The sequence below is a fragment of the Nasonia vitripennis genome, chromosome 4, assembly GCF_009193385.2.
Source record: "Nasonia vitripennis strain AsymCx chromosome 4, Nvit_psr_1.1, whole genome shotgun sequence".
In the NCBI taxonomy this organism is placed as follows: Eukaryota; Metazoa; Arthropoda; class Insecta; order Hymenoptera; family Pteromalidae; genus Nasonia; species Nasonia vitripennis.
Window position 1 is genome coordinate 6,494,716 of NC_045760.1, and position 17,174 is coordinate 6,511,889.

A 17,174-nucleotide genomic window follows, 5' to 3' on the forward strand; every position below is an offset into this window, starting at 1 on the left:
GCGCGAATAGTGTTGTACTTTTTACGAGTGGGAGAGAGAGAGAGAGAGAGAGAGAGAGAGAGAGAGAGAGAGAGAGAGAGAGAGAGAGAGAGAGAGGAAAGAAATGTGTATCGGGGAAGAGAGTGAGAGAAAGAGAGCGAAATTATATGACTATCGCGAGCGAACTTGTTAACGGTTCGCAAATGAATCGTAAACGATGAGTAAAAAATATCTCGCGCTTATACGGCCAACTCGGGCTTTACGGCTTTTCGAAGTCAATCAGGATTTTACTACTGACACGCGATTACTTCGAGAAATGGACAAATCAGTGTGAACAATTTACTCGGAAATGACGTCGCCTGTGAAACTAATCCAGAGCTCTGCAGAGCTCGGCGGCGGAGAGTTAATTAAAAAATCTCAGTCCCGAGTGCGAGCGGAATCTCTTGGCTGTGCGCCGAGTACGCGGGGCATATAGATTCGAATCGCCTACTTTACCGTTATAAAGCTTCGCCACGTCCAGCGTGTATACGCGTAGAATACACTTCTCTCGGGCGTGCGAGAGGGAAATAGAGAAAAGCAGTTTATTCGCCGCCTCGGCCGTTATCAAGCTGGAAAATGCCATCTGCCTGCATTGTGTCCTCCCGTGGGTCGCGCAGCAGACAAACAGTGGAATCGCCGCCGGGGAATGCGCTCTCGTCGTCCTCCTCGCCGTCGTCGGAGAGAGAGAGAGAGAGAGAAGGGGCGAAAAAGGGGCGCCGAGGGAAGGTCATACTCTATACCAGTATGCCACGGCAGCAGTAGGGGCAGCGGAAATAAAGACGAGAGAGGCTATAGGTGTCGGGGGGGATGGACGCGGCACGACGTTTGCCCTGACCATCCTATGAAAGCGAGTGCAGTCCTGGGTGTGTTATCCTGTCTCCGAAGCCAGAGGAGGAGGAGATATAGACAGGGCGAGAAGTTTATCGGACACGCGGGGGCGGCTGCCGCTCTGCTCGCTCTCTGGCCGGTTATAAGTGGAAGAGCGTGCGAAGAGTGGAACGTGCTGCAGCGCTTCTACGGCTGCTCTGGGCTTCAGCTCGCGCGATTCGACTTCGAGAGGCCGAGTTTCTCTATGTATGGATAAATGCAGGAGCTGAAGACTGGGGATGAATAGAAAGAGCGCCGGCGATGAGAGGAAATGGAAAAGGCAAGAGATGCGAGCTGGGGATGCATTACCAAGATAGACGCTTCGATGTCGCGAGAGAATCTTTCTTACACGGCTTTTATGCGCGAGAGGAAACAAGAATATTCGAGAAATTTTCATACCAGTTATTCGACGTCCGAATAAGCGTAGTGCAATTTTAGAAAAGTGATAAGAACAAACGAATTTCGAAAAATGAGGGAAAATTTCAAAAAATTGCGGAGAGAAAGATAATAATTCGAAAACGTTGGCGGACAACGGAAGATAGAAATTTTTGAAGCAGAGTGTAGAGCAGCTAGCGAGAAGAGAAAAATATGAAAGACAGGGAAAAATGGAAAAAGCGCTAGTGCGGCGGCGGAGAAGATTGGTTTGGATATTAAAGGACGTGCCCTCTGCGCCGGTGGAATAAAAATGTACGGGAGAATAGCGGCGGTGTAGGAGCCATCCACGTGGCCGAGCGTGTGCAACTTCGTCCGTACGCTGGCTTTATTTGCTTCGAGAAATTTTTTTTCTGCCCTTCTGTACTTGGAAAAAAATATTTATGGTAATTGAAAGAGATATCGAATGGATGCGTTGCGCAACTGCATTTTTGCAATCGTTAACGATGTTATATTCCTTTTAAAATAGTTAGGATAATTACCCCGCGGCGGTATCTTTACTGCACGACAAAAGATAGTAATCTGAAAATATTTGCAGTTCTTTACGCTTTTAAGTACGCGGCTCCCGGCGAAATTTATGCGTCTGCTTTTACATATCTTTATTGACTTTTTAAGGCTCTCGAGGTGGATTGTAAAAAAATTAAGCGAGCGCAACAATAAACTTTTAGACAATATTGTTCCGGTAAAAGCATCATCAATTCTGGAAAAATAACACTTTTATTTTTGACGCCTCGCACGGGAACAGCAATAAAACTCGTGTACGAATGGATTTATGAAACGCCGTTAACAAAAATAAAAATCACAAACTCTCGACCGAATAATTTTCCTTGCGAAATACGAGCGATGCCTCGTTTCAAAAACATCCCTAGGCGTTGTCCGATAGCAAGCGATTAAATAATCAAGAAATTGGCAATAAAAGCTCGACTCGAGCGGCAGCGCGCTCTGAGCATACTCGCGCACGATTTTGATGCTCGTCGTATTGCAGTAGTTACTGCCGTAAATCCCGGCTTCTTCGACTCGTAATTTCCGCGATGCACGTAAATCGTAAATAATCGCATAATCCAAAAAGGGGTAACTCGATACACCCGGGATCGAACCGGCCTTATCCCTTCTTCGGATCGAGCCTCCCCAAGGCAATAAGGAAGATAGCGGATATAACGTTAAAATGGAGGTCGACTGCGATACGAGCTGGTAGCTGTGTAGAAAATTTCGTGGACATTTTCCCGCCGCAGTGTACGACCCGGCGTAATAGCAGAGCTGAAACATGTAAGCGTTGCTCCGGTATTCGGAGCATTTTTTTCTCGAATTGCCTTTGGATCTGACGATATTCTCGAAGCGATGCAGCTCTCGTTACGCTTTTAATTATCCGCCGCTCGAGTCTCGAGAATCTCTCTCGCTCCCCGCCGCTGATTTTTATTCGGCCATTCTAAGGGCAATAACTTCGGCCTCCGACTTGATTAAGTTACTTTTTACTGCGCAGCTCGACCGAGAGGGAAGCCACTACTCGCCTCCTGGTTTTACGCGAATCTACTCTAATTTTTCTCCGTTCCATTATGTCACTCTGTATTATTCATTAAATAATACCTCTTAACGGGGCGTTCGCCCACCGACGCCTCTCGTGTCTCGTCGCAGTCGCGGCGCTACCGTTGTTGTTATTACGAGTTATAAAAATATTACGACTGCTCGCGCGACGCCGTGGAATCCCGCGGGCGTTTAATTATAAAGTAAGATTTTCGCTAATTTTTTGTTTGCCTTCGCGAAACCATAAAAGTTACTTATATGTTAATAACTCATTCTGACGGCTAGTGTGTGTGCGCGCGAGCATTTTGTAACGCTATAAATTCTTTTTAGTACTGATAAAAGAGTTAGTAAAGGATTTTAATGCCACGGCGCGCGGTGGGCACGCGCGCGAGCGCTATTTCATACTAAGTTTCGTACTCGTTTTACTAATTTTACAGCTGTTCTGGGCGCGCTGTAAAAATAGCGCGTCTGGGAAGCCGACATAATACGCATTTGTATAATGAGACCGGCCAATAAAAAAGTCTGATATCGTAAATTATTTTTATGCTCTTTATCTCGGCGCTAAAGCGAACAAGACGTCATCCTCTCTCTCTCTCTCTCTCTCTCTCTCTCTCTCTCTCTCTCTCTCTCTCTCTTTCTCTCTCTCTCTCTCTCAAGACAGAAAGAAGGACATTCGAAGCGACAACCTCGTTTCAATTTGCGAATAGCGACGGCGGAATTGCATCCATCCATGCAACGCCCACTCACACTCATACAGGGCCGTGATGTGTCCTTGCAAAATTCACTCGTTGCAGGAGAAAAATACATGCCTTGGCGAAACGGCAAATTGGCTCCCTGCTCGAAATGAAAGGCTGCGCGCATCTCTGGAAACTGAAAGAGCGAGCGAGAGATAGAAACAACAGAGGAGAAAGAAATTGAAGTCGCGCGATTCCAGCCTCTCTGCGCGCTTACCAGCTCTCGGGAAATGCGGGAAGGAAAGCCCGGCAATATCGCACACTCGTCGTTCGCACCTCGGTCTCTTTGTTGCAATCCGCCGAGGGCTTTTTTTTGCCGCCTGTTATACGTATAGCTGGGCCATATCTGCCGCACGCCGTCCGACGGAAAGAGTCGAGCCGTCGCTCTGCGCTGTTGCTGGCTGTTCGTGAGCTTCTGAAAGCGAGCCTCCGCGCGAACACAGAGACAGAGAAACGCCAGCTCCCTCTGTGTTCAGCCAGTCCCCCACCTCGGCTGCGATTTTCCATCTCTCTCTGTCTCTCGCGCTGTACACGTACGCGTCTTTTCATTCGAATTTCCTCTCCTCTTCTATATCTCGCGGTGTATTGTAGGCGCGCATAGCGGAGTTTAGCATCGAGCGCACTATGCAGCGTCTCTCTCTCTCTCTCTCTCTCTCTCTCTCTCTCTCTCTCTCTCTCTCTCTCTCTCTCTCCGGCGTTTTCCCTCGGTCTCTATCTCCATCTGCGTCTACACGATGCTCCCTTCTCCCCTCCCCTTGAGACTCCTCCACACGCCGGGAGAATACATATTTTACGGGCATTCATGATGGCCGCTGCCGCAGCCGCGCATCTGTGCGAACCTGTTCTGGCTCCGTCTCTGTCACGCCAACGTAAGCCTGTGCAAGGCGGTCTCTCGTCCCCTTTCTCCGGGAGAGAGAGAGAGAGAGAGAGAGAGAGAGAGAGGAGCTCTTGGGCCGGACATCGACGAGCCGTCGGACCCATTATACGCTCGAGAGCCGGGAGTGCACACAGGCCGATCCTGATGATGATGATGATGACGATCCGGACGGCTTTGTTCGACGAGCTGGCTGAGCGCGGAAATTGCTCCTTAATCTACTTTTCTTTTTAAACAATCGGCAGACGTTATTGGTCGATGATCGGCCTTCATATTCGGCCGTTTATTACGGCTTTTGAAGCGGCTAGCTGCTACCGCTCTGCTCTGGATTGCGGACTTTTATGACGGGCTCTTTGTGTATTCCGGACACTGACGCCCGGCTATATTCAGGTTATTAGGGTTCATTGAGATACGCGCGATCCTCATGGGCAGATCATTATTTTAATGAGCTGCTATCGATGGCTTTGTTGGAGCGAAATACTTTACGATGAAAACAAGAAAAACTCGAATTTTTAATTCTAATCTACTCACCGATACTGTAGCCTCGATTTTACGACTCGTGCGAATTCATAACGCACGCTTGAACGACCGGAAAAAAATTAACTATCTTTTTACCATCGGCGTAAACTATTAACGGCAAATGAAAATAACGCCGCGCGCGAATGTTAAATCCTCACCTATTCACGCAATAACATGATAATCGTAAATAATTAACAGCCCCGATAAAACTCTCTCGTCAATTTCGCTTTTACGACAGTCAATCACACCCAGCATACGAAATGTAGTACACGAGACGGCGGACCTTTTAATCGCGCTCTATCGACTCATATACAGCGGCATCCCCCCTCCTCGCACAGCCGTATACGCATCGACTCGTAGAAAAGCCAGAGAAAGAGAGAAAAAAACGTGACGGAGATCTTCATCACTCACGACGCATAAAGGTGGAGGCAGTAGGTAAAAAAAGAGAGAAACGAGACAGACGGTATCGCGGCTCGGTAATGCGACCGAAATGACTGACGTAATTGCGTAATAAGCCCTTTCTCCCTACTGCATGTAAGTATTATACGAAAAAAAATCGACGTACACGCGCGGCGATAATGAGAGCGTATGCTTCGCTTATAATTTTCGAGGACCGCGAACTGCACTTCTCGGACACAAAACGCACCTTCACCTCTCGCCTCGTGTTTGTTAATTTCGCTCCGGCGTTTTTTTCCTCCGGAGAAACATTAGCTCGGGGAACGTCAATTACGATCATTATTGTCGTTGTTAAAACTATCTTTATCGTTATTATCATTATACACGCGGACTCTCGTCTATACATGTCCGACGTGTTATTACGGGCAGAAAAGAGAAGACAAAGAGAGAGAGAGGGGGGGAGAAAAATGCGCGAGAGAGAGTTAAATCATTGGAAGAGCCGAGAGCTGTATGGTGTACAGCGCGCGGCGAAGCGTGCGAAAATACCGCGGTGATTATGACTACATCGACTCGGGCTTTTCCACGTGCAAAGCATGCGGGTCTTGCATCGCAAATATGGGCCTCTGTGTAATCGTTCATAAATCGCGGACGCGTATGAGAGAGGAAGAGCGAATCTTTCGGCTGTAAAATTTTCAAAATCACCAATACAGCTGAGTTATGTCGGTAAACTTTGCCGTTCCGCGTGTGTGAATAAATATTTCATCATAAAGGAATCATTGATGTGTCTATCGCAGGGGTAGTATAAATTTATTTACGATATCCCTGATACTACAGCGCGTAACTCGTTCTCTGCGTGTTGAAAAAATTCATAAAATTTCACGACTTTTCGCGTAGTTAGCTTATCGTAAAAAAATGCTAGCATAAAATAATATAAACCAATAACTGCGCGCTTTACAACGGCTCGTCGGTCGAAAAATTCGGAAACGCGGCGCTGTTTGAGGAGAAAGTGTCATTTGGCACTTCTCGTAAAAAAAATAAACTTTTTTTTCTTCTTTCGCTCGCTGCAGTCGCTACAAGTGCGGACCTTTCGGGTCATAAAACGATTACTCCTAAGCCTCTTGGTCGGGAAAAATTAAATTTCGGTTTTACGATGTGCCATAGAAAACAAATTTAGGAAAGAGTCGACTCGAAGGGTGCACCACGGTCAAAACAGTCGTCGGCAGGTAATCACTTGTTAACCCTCAGAAAAACGGAAAAAAGTACCTTTCGTTCTCAAAGAATTTCGTACCTGAGAGAATTTACTTTTTATAGTGGCCTTCTAAGTCGCCGCGGTACCTGTGCTCGCGCAATAAAATTCAACGAAGCGAGTCGAATTTTATTATAAAAAATTACGTTTCGCAAAAAGTACAATCTTTGTTGTTTGATAAATTGGCTTGTACGAAAAATTGAGTAAAATGTAGGTTCGATAATTTACACACGCATAAAATGATACAGAAATTTTTCTTATCGTATACTTTTTTAAATTAACAACTTTTAGACTTGTACCACTGCCTTTTTACTCTTTCGTCAGAGACGCAAAGATAATAATTTATTGAGTAACAAAAATGTTGTAAAATTCGTATAAACGTCCGCCTTTCAATTTATGCCGCGCTATCAAGTTTTTACACAAATAGGAATCATCTACATTTCATAGTCAAATCACGACTAAATTGTCGTAAAAATTTAAAAAAAGAGAGTAAACCACGATTCCCAACACGTCTCAAAATACTTATCGCTTATAATTGCGTAAAACAGAATTTCAAGCAAGCTCGAATTCGACCGAAAACCCTTCGGCAAAAGCCTAGTAGCGATTCGAGCGAGTAGTAGCTAAAAAGCGTCGCTCTCCGGCACGTATCTGGATTTTCTTTCATTTCCGTTCGCTTTTCAGATATGATCGGCAGCGTTGTGGAGCCGAGCGAACGTGCACACGACGCTCAATTCCAGTGTACAGTCGAGAGAGAAAGACGAGGTTAGAGAGCTGTGAGATTAGCAAGGGCCGCGTTGTTGAAAAGAGACGGAAGACTGTGTGTATGTGTGCGTGTGTGTGGTGTATGGGGAGGGCAGAAAGAGAGAGCGAATCATCCCCCTCGAGGAAAAGAACTCCCCTTTAGTAGACTCCGGTTGACCGCAAAGTTCATTGTGTGAGGAGTTTCGTGTCGCGAGGAGAGAGGGAGAGAGAGAAAGAGAGAGAGAGAGAGAGAGAGAGGGAGAGAGCCGAGTACGTGCTTGGGACGACGCCTTGCAGATGGCAGTAGCGAGCAAGGCTGTTCGATGCTGCCTTTCTCGCTCCGCGAGTTCAATCCCACAGTTTGACCATTTCTATTGCTCCGCCGATGTGGACGTTGAATTATACAGTTTTGAAAATATTTCACCTCGTTGGTAAATGGTTCAAGGACGAAATGGAAAATTTCGCGCGTAACATCGACGTTTCGTTTTTTCTAATGCGCCCGAGTATAAATTTGACTTTTATTAACCGCACTACAGTTTTAAAATTTCAACAACGGGCGCCGTAATATTTTCATCTGTTTATTTTGCGATTCTAAAATTGTCCCCAATCCCACTCGACCCACGCTCCTTCTCTCCGTCATTCTATTTCTCGCATTCTCGCCGAGGCGATGCGCGCGAATTGCGCATCGAGTATCTACGAAAACGAAAGAGAAGGTCGTCGCCGCGCTGCCTCGATCAAAATTCCGATACCGTATGTACTTTATATACACAACGCGCGGCAAATACGACGCTTCTCCCTCTCTCCCTCTCCTTCTCCCTCCAAGTCGTCAATTATCTCCTGCGCGTTTCACGCGAAGTCTTATTACACTCGTCGAGAACGAGCCCATTCCTCAAACACACATCAGCCCAATTGCGCGCGTAACTCTAAGCGAGCCGATTCTTATCAGTTCCGTTTATGCCCAGCCGCGCCGCCAAATAAATAAAGCGATAAGGCACCCGCGGCTCCATTTGAAGGCTGATATATCCAGGCTACACGGCACATTATACGAAGTCAACGAGTGCGTGAGCGAGTACGCAATTGCACGTAACCAACGCGGCGGATAGAAATCGGGAGCATCAATCAGCGCTGATTGCCTCGATTAAAGGACAATTAAGGGAAAACGCGCGGTGACACGTGAGTTTGCATATTATTCGGTTTGTGCCAGAACACGAGCCAGGAATTGACTTATGAATTGGATCGGGGAGATTTCGCGGGAGAAAAATTGCGCGATTTTCGGCCGACGAGATATTGTCGCGCTAATTAATACCTTATTCAAGCTCGTTGATTTTTCGCTAGCTCGAATTTTTTCCTCGCTTCGGCGAGCGCGTATACGTTGCCGCGCAGCAGTGATCGTTGCCGGCTTGGGCTTTTTAATTCTTTTACGAACTGAAAAATATAACTAAAACACGTATTTTTAGCGGATATGCGCGGCATATACTGGTTTTGCAAGTTTAATAATTTCACAGTCTGTTGAACAATAAAAAAGAAATCGAAAGTTGATTTTAAAAATTCTTCCATTTTTTATACAAAAAAGTAGTCTGCACAGGATTAGTTTCTGCATGAAAGAAGCTCGATATTGAAATATTCTCCTATATGCCGCGCCATTATTCCGATTTGAAACATGAATATTAAAAGCTGTTTTACGAGCTATTACTCTGCCCAGAGCCATTATATTAACTGCCACTTCCGATAACGATAATTGCTCCAGATAACTGTATAAATTGCTTTTAACCTTGCAACGAATCGAGCCGCGCGTACATCATCGATTGAGAGTTCCATTAAATATTACACATACGACTGAAATTCACATGAATCCTATCCTAGTAAACACGAAAAAATTACGCTACCGCTGGAGAAGAAAAATTTCAATTTGACCGAATCGATGCATGCTTCCCTCCAGACTTTTAAGAGGTGTGATTCATAAGACGCTGCTTCAAAAGGTTAAGGTCGTAACTCGTAATCTTACCTGAAATAGCGGCAAACAGCCGGGCCGAGTGTATACGCTCCTGCGCGAGGGAGCGAGCGAAAGAAGCAAAGGAAAAGAAATGGGCGACAAGGACAGCGAGAAAACAGGGTGGAAAGTGCGATATATCTATATATCTCTCGCTCCCTCCTTCTCGCGCAGCGGCGGCAGGGGAATCGCGCAATAAAAGCAGCGAACCGAGCGACCGAGAAGTTTCTGGGTGGAAGCGCCTGATGGCGCCAGTCTACGCCCGGGCGTGCACTTCGCTCACATACACACACACACACACACACACACACATACACGTAGCATCCGCCCTGGTTTCTCACACTCGGAAGCGGCGACGTACACACGTACACCGACACGTATTCTCGTAAAAGCTTACATCGCAGACTGCTGAAACAATACTGTTAAACATGTTAAAATCACTCGTTCGAGAATATATTACGTCCTCTGCGTGTTTATTTCCCTCCTCTCTTCAACTCTGTCTTCGACGCCTGCAGCCGGAAGTGCGAGGAGAATTTTTTTTTCGGGTGAAGTTTCGGCTTCTTTTCTTTCAGTGCGCGCGAGGGATGTCCGGTTTTTTTCTGTAAGGGAAATTCTGTGGAAATCGGCTGGCCAGCTGGTAGCCCTATAAATCACGGGTTGTAGAATTCCCGCCTGCGCGAGGAGAATGGCTGCGGGAATAATAAATATCATTGCTTTGGAGAAGTTTGCTCCGAGAGTAAATTACGGCTGCGTGAATTCGATTAAACAAATGAATGATCGAATGAATTTCCAGCTGAATTTGAAAAATAACGATTCGATAAATAGCAACTACATTCTTTTCCACTCCGACTATCCTTCCGCCAAGTAGTAAAAAAGCTCGACTAACGAAGATCAAAAAGGCGCGGCTGCGATAAATCGCATCTCGCGCAGCCTCCATCCACGGCGAATATTATACGTCCCCCGTTATTATATTTCCAACATATTTTACGCATCCACCCTCCGTATCTCGGCAATATATATATATACAGGCTCGCTCGCGCGCGCGCAGATAATCCACGTATACGTGCACGCGCATGCAAACTGGTGTATTCATTAGACTTTTCTCATCTTGCCAGCTCCTCTGCTTCTATCTCTGTCTCTCTCACTCCCTCTCTCTCTCTCTCTCTCTCTCTCTCTCTCTCTCATTCTCCCGGCAGCTCCGCGGCGCAGGAAACCGAGGCGAGAGCGTCAGCGTATATTCCTCGAGCCCCCCTCCGCGATCCCATCAGCCCCGAACGGAGAGGAGCGCAGATCGAGGGGTAGGCAGCCCCCGGAGCGCGGCTCGGAAAATTCGTCCTGTCCGAGCGGTGGGGGCAGTGGCAAAGGGGCGAGAGAGGGGTGCGACCCTGCGCCTTATCAAGTCGACGCGTCTGCGGCCAGCCCCCTCTCCCCGTCCGGCATCGGCGCTGCGCTTGCTCCGTTTCCACCCCGAAAACTGGCGCACATCTCTCCCTCCGTAGCAGCAGCAGCAGCAGCAGCCCCCTCCGCATCATTTAGTACCACCGGCGCGCACACACACACGCATCCGCTCGCTCTTCTCGCAGTACATCGACGCTCGGACGGACACACAGTCGGCTCGAGCTCGTGGCCAAGCTCGCACACACGCGAAGCAGCAGCAGCAGCAGCAGCAGCAGAAGCAGTAGTCGCGGTGACGGTGCGGCCGGACAGGGGAGACACGACGGCCTCCAACGGATGCGCGCGCGCGCCCGCGATCGGCAGCAGCAGCAGCGCAGACAACAGCTCACACAGTCAGATGCCGGCCGTGCGCGCAACCACGAACACACACTCGCTCTCTCTCTCTCTCTCTCTCTCACTCTCCAGCACGCTCTTCGCTCCTCTGGATCGCGCACGCACACGTACACGCACGCAGACACTCACGCACACATCATCATCCGCTCCGCGGGCGCAGCTTTTCCCCGCAGTCGTCGTCCTCGTTGTTTAGTCAGGTGCCTGCCGTCGAGCCAGTCGGAGCCCCCGCGAGCCGAAGCACACCCTGCTCTGCCACTGGAGAGAGATGTCCGCGTCCGAGCACACTCAATAGGTTGGTTCAAAAACTTTGCCCTTTATCAGATTATTTTTACTCTCGAAGTTTCACTACTTCCAATTTTGACAGTCGAGCGCGTTGAATCCGTGTGTCTGTCGCTGACGTTCAGTTCCAGTCGCTCGTACTCGCCACTGTGCTTTCATTTTGGAGCAAAAGGGGCGAGCAAGCCTGGCTCTCTCTCTCTCTCTCTCTCTCTCTCTCTCTCTCTCTCTCTCTCTCTCTCTCTCTCTCTCTCTCTGACAATATCGATCGGCTGTCACGCGAGGTACGCTCGTATATTTTGAAAGGCTCGAAAAGGGACGGGACGTGTGCGCGTATCTATAGCAGCGCCGATGCTCGCGTGCAGCCAGAGGCCCCGAGAACTAGGCAACCGGCCGGACGCAGCAGCACGTTGGGTTTCACTGTCCCCCGGGGCTTTCTCTCTCAGTCGCCTCGATTCTCCGCTGCAGCTCTCGAAGGCGCAACGATCGTAAAGATTCTTTTACGCGCTTCGATTTTCACGATTCTTGGAATAACTACTCCCTCGCGAGATGCTATTATTTCCTAGAGGTTGTGTACGCGTGTGTGTATTCGCCATCACTAATGACGCTGTGTTTATTTACAGATGGAGAAGCAGCCACCATGACGCAGTTTGCTGGAAGCACAAGACAGAAAGCAGACACACGCGCGAGCGACAGCCGAGAGCAAAACACTCACTGAGAAGCGGCAGACAAGAGGCTACGCCGAAGAGAAAAATACTGCACACATGCATACTTACAGAGCGACTCGAATTCGTCCGCCGCACGGTGACGGTTGAGGTCTTCCTTCGACTTGGTTTTATTTTTTTTCTCCCTCTCATCCAAAAATAGCGATATTGGCCTACTGCACGCAGTGCCGGACGACCTTCGAGACAAGACAACGTGCGTATGCATGTATATGGATGGGGCCAGCTCTCACTCTCACGACGAGGAATGTGAAACCCCCTGTACGTATACTGAATGTATCCTGAGTGTATTTCTGTCCGGTATACCTTCAGTATACGTAACAGGAGGCTACACCGCTCAACGATGGACCACTCCTGGGATGATCCGCTTTTTTCTTCTCCTCGACACCAGGGATTTTCCGCCGCTGTATGGACGTACTTTCGAAGAGCCGTTGGCGCACTTACCTTGATATGTAACTCTGTTGTTGTAAATTATCGTTTACTGCCTTGAATCCGAGATGCGGATAAATATTCATATGTATAAAATTTATGGACACAAAGTTATATGCGATACTGAAATGTTAACATCAACGTGCGCCATTTATGTATTTATGTATATTATCGAATGCGTTAAGGACATTAATGCCAGATGAATAATTGAAATGAACCCATGTAGTAGTTGTCGACATTTTCCGATTATGACACTGTATCGACTGTTCTGTTTAATACTATGAATTCATGTATATACGATTGCAGGAATGTACTTGCGCAATAACGCATCAACGATAGAAAAATCTTACACATCGATGTTTAACAATAAAATACGCGAAAAACTCGCAATATCTGTAAACCCGCGAATCCGAGTTTCATTCATACCGACGATTTTCTCAGAGAAATAAAACTTTTACGCTCGTGCAGTATCGATGTAGCATACAACTGCGAATCATGAATCATGTACGGCCAGTTAAAGGAAATAAACAGATTATACTCTTTAAACCGACACGCTGTTTATGCGACCCTATAACCATCACACAGAAAGCGAGACACGACCACCGCGCAGAGACGCAGGTATGACAATCCATACCTCCTAAAAGAGGCACACCGACTCGAATATCAACGTCGAAGCTTCATCCACAGGCTCACAGCATTTTCCGAGCAACTCGTTTCCCCGAGTTTTATGAGGATCCCCCAATAAGCACCGTTGCTCTCTCTCTCTCTCTCTCTCTCTCTCTCTCTCTCTCTCTCTCTCTCTCTCTTCCGAGCTTGCTCGCTGACGCGGTAAAAAGGTATAACTTTCTCTTTTAAGACGGCCATAAAAAGGGTTGAGGAAAAAGCGCTTGACGAGAGCGAGAGACAGGTCCCCGGGGCTCAAAGGATTCGCCGTTTTTTGGAAAGTCGCGCCAGGAGTCGAGAGAAAGTACACGCACAGGCAGGAAGAGAAAAACAAATTTAGAAAGTGCAGCAGAAAGCTCAAAAGGGTTAGTACCAGGGTAGAAGGGGTAGATTTCACTTTTTGCTCGAGGCCCGCAATCGAACGGGCTTTCAGTCAGTTTTTCCTCGGCTTTGCTCGCGCTTCGTCCGAACACGAGACGATCTGCGTCAGGGGATAAATCGCTTAAACGGCCGCGCGACTGAGCCTCGGGAGTGAATTTAGGGGCAGGTAAGTCACACGACGATTACTTTATAGCGCGTTATAAAACGGTTTACGGTCAATGCGAGAATCGTTAAGTCGCGCGCGAACGCCCGCCGCCCGTCAGCCGTACTCTCGCGCGCGGTTTTACCGCACTTTGCCTGCGCGCCCTGCTAAATCTTGGACTCGCGTGAATTACGAACTCTTTTAGTGTTGCCGGATGGATCTTTAATTTATACGGCCTTATTAGGAGCTGTTAATTTTACCGGTTGCTTTGTTTGCGACTATACGGCGGATTTGAACGATTATGCTTCTGATACTCGTACAGATGCGCTAGCATGCAGCAGGTTTTTGTTTATAACTTTCAAACACTTTTGGTTACATCTTTATTTAACATTTTTCGAAAATTTCACTTTTAATTAAACAAAGCGACGGCTTGAAACGCGGAAAGCATCTCTGCGGCTCCGAATGAAATATTTCAAAGTAAATATCCGTGTTCCTGTCAACTCATTTTTACTCGCAAATGGCATATTAAATTCGCCGGAAAATTCGTTTTTACAGATAAAATGTATTCTGACCGAGCGAAATAACATCAACGCTTTAAATTTTGCCAAATGTTAGAGGACATCGTTCCTCTCGAAAGAAAAATCATAAACATTTTCACAACATTATTAACAGTATAAAATTACTGAAACTAAAACAAAGCAAAGCAGCATCAGCATCTTCGATCGGCGGCGTGGCATCGAGCGAAGAGCAGAACCGGGCGTGGTACATTGGCAGGGACATCCGCGACAGACAACCGCGCGTAGGCTACCAATACCCCCACACGCCCGCGTGCGTCTGACAGAGACAAGTGTACACTGCAGCGACGAGTATACCTATAGCTGGAGAAGAAAGGCGAGACAAGCTCGCGCAAGGACGGCAGCACACGCGCGCACCTATATCTACCTTTGGGACTGCGGCGAGATAGATAGAAGCAGACGCAGGGAGAGAAAGAGAGTCGATAAGCAGGAGCAGAAGAGCGAAGGCTGTGCAGGAGAGAGAAAGAGAAAGAGAGCAGACAAGGACTCTCGCTCTCCTCTGTCGTCCAATGAGTCGTCGGCTCTTTTGGTGTAGCCCAGCCCTCGAGGCAACATGGCCGCCACGTGAGAGCTGCCACGCGCATAGGGAGCCTGTCTCTCTCTCTCTCTCTCTCTCTCTCTCTCTCTCTCTCTCTCTCCCGTTCTCGGGTTAGGTTGGCTCGGCTGCTCTCTTTCTCTCCGCAGCACAGCTCGAGTCCTTCAGGAGCATCGCGCTCTGCTTTCGTGCAAGAGAGAGAGAGAGAGAGAGAGAGAGAGAGAGAGAGAGAGAGACGCACGGAAAATGGGTGGGGTAAGGCAGTCAGCCATCATGGGGACGCTCTTCTCTTTCTCTCCCTACGCTATAGTGGAGGAGAAATGCAACTAGGTGGATTCCTCATCGCGCTCACCGGCGATTTTGCTCCACTTCATAAGGTATACTATATAGTCATGGTCTCGTTGTATTTTGACTACTGGTATGCACAGCGCGCGAATAAAATTGAGAGCGAAACAGGGGCTGTCGCGCTGCCAGAGTCGAGATAACTGGCAGTACGGGAGATAACAAAGCTCAATGACAACGAGAGACTCCTGATGAGGCTTCCTCCGCGCCTCATTATGTCAATGCGTTGCGCTCCATCCCCCGGCAACGCTTCTCTCATTTTGCACCGCGAGCTCGTGTCTCAATTCGGAATAACTAATTTTGGGAGGGTGTATACTGTGCTCCGCAGAGGAGTTTTGTGGGTGAGAGAGTATTCTCGGGGGAGAACTTTACTCGGTCCACTTTATTTTCGAATTTTTTTACTTCGTTTTGAAATACATGTAGAAACGCGAGAGCGAGGAGAACGTTCATAACTGAAATGTTTAAGGAGCACACTTTGAAATTCAGCGGATAAGATATGTCCTCAGCGCTCCTGATAAAGAAAAGACTCGCATATATTTTATAAGGTAAATTTCAAATGCTAATACACGTTGTATAATAATGCGATTGACCGAGTGGAATTCGTTCGTTGAAGAGTAAAATTACGCGCGAATCTTATACACACACATTAGAAAAGAAAGACCAAAGCGTGTAACACGGATTCTCTTATGAAAAAAGAAAAAGCAATAATCTCAGAGTCTCCCATGGTTCTTTGTACTCTGCATCGAACGATTATCTTTTTTTTTATTGCACTTGTTTTCGTGTTTATTGCAACCATAAAAATCCTCAAAGTGCGGCTACGACCGCCGCGCTCAGGAGTGAGAGAGAAAGAGCAGCAACTTTACGGCCGTAAGCCTTACAACGATTTTTATTAACTCGAAAAATTGTCTTCGCATTTTAATCCTCGCGCATATGGGCGTAGCTGCTCGCGATCGGATTCCAGGCCGCGAATTTAGGCCCTATTTTAAACCGATAATCATCCTCGTCTTCCTCTCTCTCTCTCTCTCTCTCTCTCTCTCTCTCTCTCTCTCTCTCTCTCTCTCTCTCTCACTCGCGGTTATAATTAAGGCCGGCGCGCGTGACTTGCTCTATCAATTCGGTACTTTATAAGTGAAGGAGCCTCGTGATCGCGGGGATTTTTCACTCCTCCCCTATCATCCGTTTCATTTGCATTTCGCATCCTGTTCCCTCGCTCATATAAGCGGCTTCTTCCGAGAGAGAGATAATCGTGTGTTGCGCCTGCTGCATCTCGAGAAAAAACGGTAATGAGAAATGCTGCTGCCGAGCTGCTTCATGCTGGGGATTTTTCTTTATTTTCCTCTATAGCTAGCTTGACTATCTCGATTCTCTTCTCGGGGGCATCTTTCGATCGAGATAGAAATGATATCGGGATAGAGAGAATGCTCGGAAATTTAAAACTCGGCTTTACGAGCGATCGTAAAACTCACCTATGCAGGATCTGGCGGAGTATAAGCGCCCTGGCTCCCTTTAGGTAATCTGCAAAAATTAAAGGAGGCGTGTTATTTTTATGGAAGCATTAGGAGGCAATTAAATTAAATATGATTGATGCCCGTGTTTCCGAGGAATAAAATTAGCGCAACCGGCCTCTGTGCGCATTTCATGCCGCGTATAAATCACTCTCTCCGGGCTGAAAGTGCGGGAATTTCCGACATTTTTTTTCGTCGTCGAGTGAAAAGGCAAATAAAACGTTTTCTTCCCGCCTGTTATTTTTCCCAGCCCGAAAAATCAACGCCCAGTTAAGTAGAAAAACACGCGGAGATCCTCTCGTATCGCGGCGCGCGCGCGTACGAGCAGTAAAATATTCAGCAGCTGTCGTTCATACGCACGAAACGCGTCTCTACACAGATATTTATCTAAGTGAAAAAAAAATTTTTTCCTCCTCGTCTCACTTCCCCCAAAGTTGGACAAGTGCAAGACACAGGCTGCGTGAAAGAATGCGAGAGA

General features: G+C 47.4%; 1 protein-coding gene, 1 long non-coding RNA gene and 2 other non-coding genes across 6 annotated transcripts in view; 2 read left to right on the forward strand and 2 right to left on the reverse strand.

Annotated features, from left to right (window-relative positions):
- Positions 1-17,174, reverse strand: part of LOC100679373 — a 265,016-nt gene that overhangs the window by 162,503 nt on the left and 85,339 nt on the right. For 2 of the 3 annotated variants that reach the window (XM_016985406.3, XM_031928699.2), the window contains exon 3: positions 16,658-16,706. In XM_016985406.3, coding sequence (XP_016840895.1) covers positions 16,658-16,706 — 49 coding nt within the window. Of the gene's footprint in view, positions 1-15,555; positions 16,707-17,174 lie in introns of those variants that run through there. The other variant, XM_031928698.2, reaches the window with a different exon arrangement.
- LOC116417152 lies at positions 1,130-13,099 on the forward strand. Its single transcript, XR_004227425.2, has 2 exons — positions 1,130-11,418; positions 12,026-13,099. It is a non-coding gene; the product is annotated as an uncharacterized LOC116417152 (long non-coding RNA).
- Positions 12,382-12,450, reverse strand: Miriab-8 (microRNA mir-iab-8). The gene has a single exon (NR_039018.1). It is a non-coding gene; the product is annotated as a microRNA mir-iab-8 (primary transcript).
- Positions 12,382-12,450, forward strand: Miriab-4 (microRNA mir-iab-4). Its single transcript, NR_039019.1, has one exon. It is a non-coding gene; the product is annotated as a microRNA mir-iab-4 (primary transcript).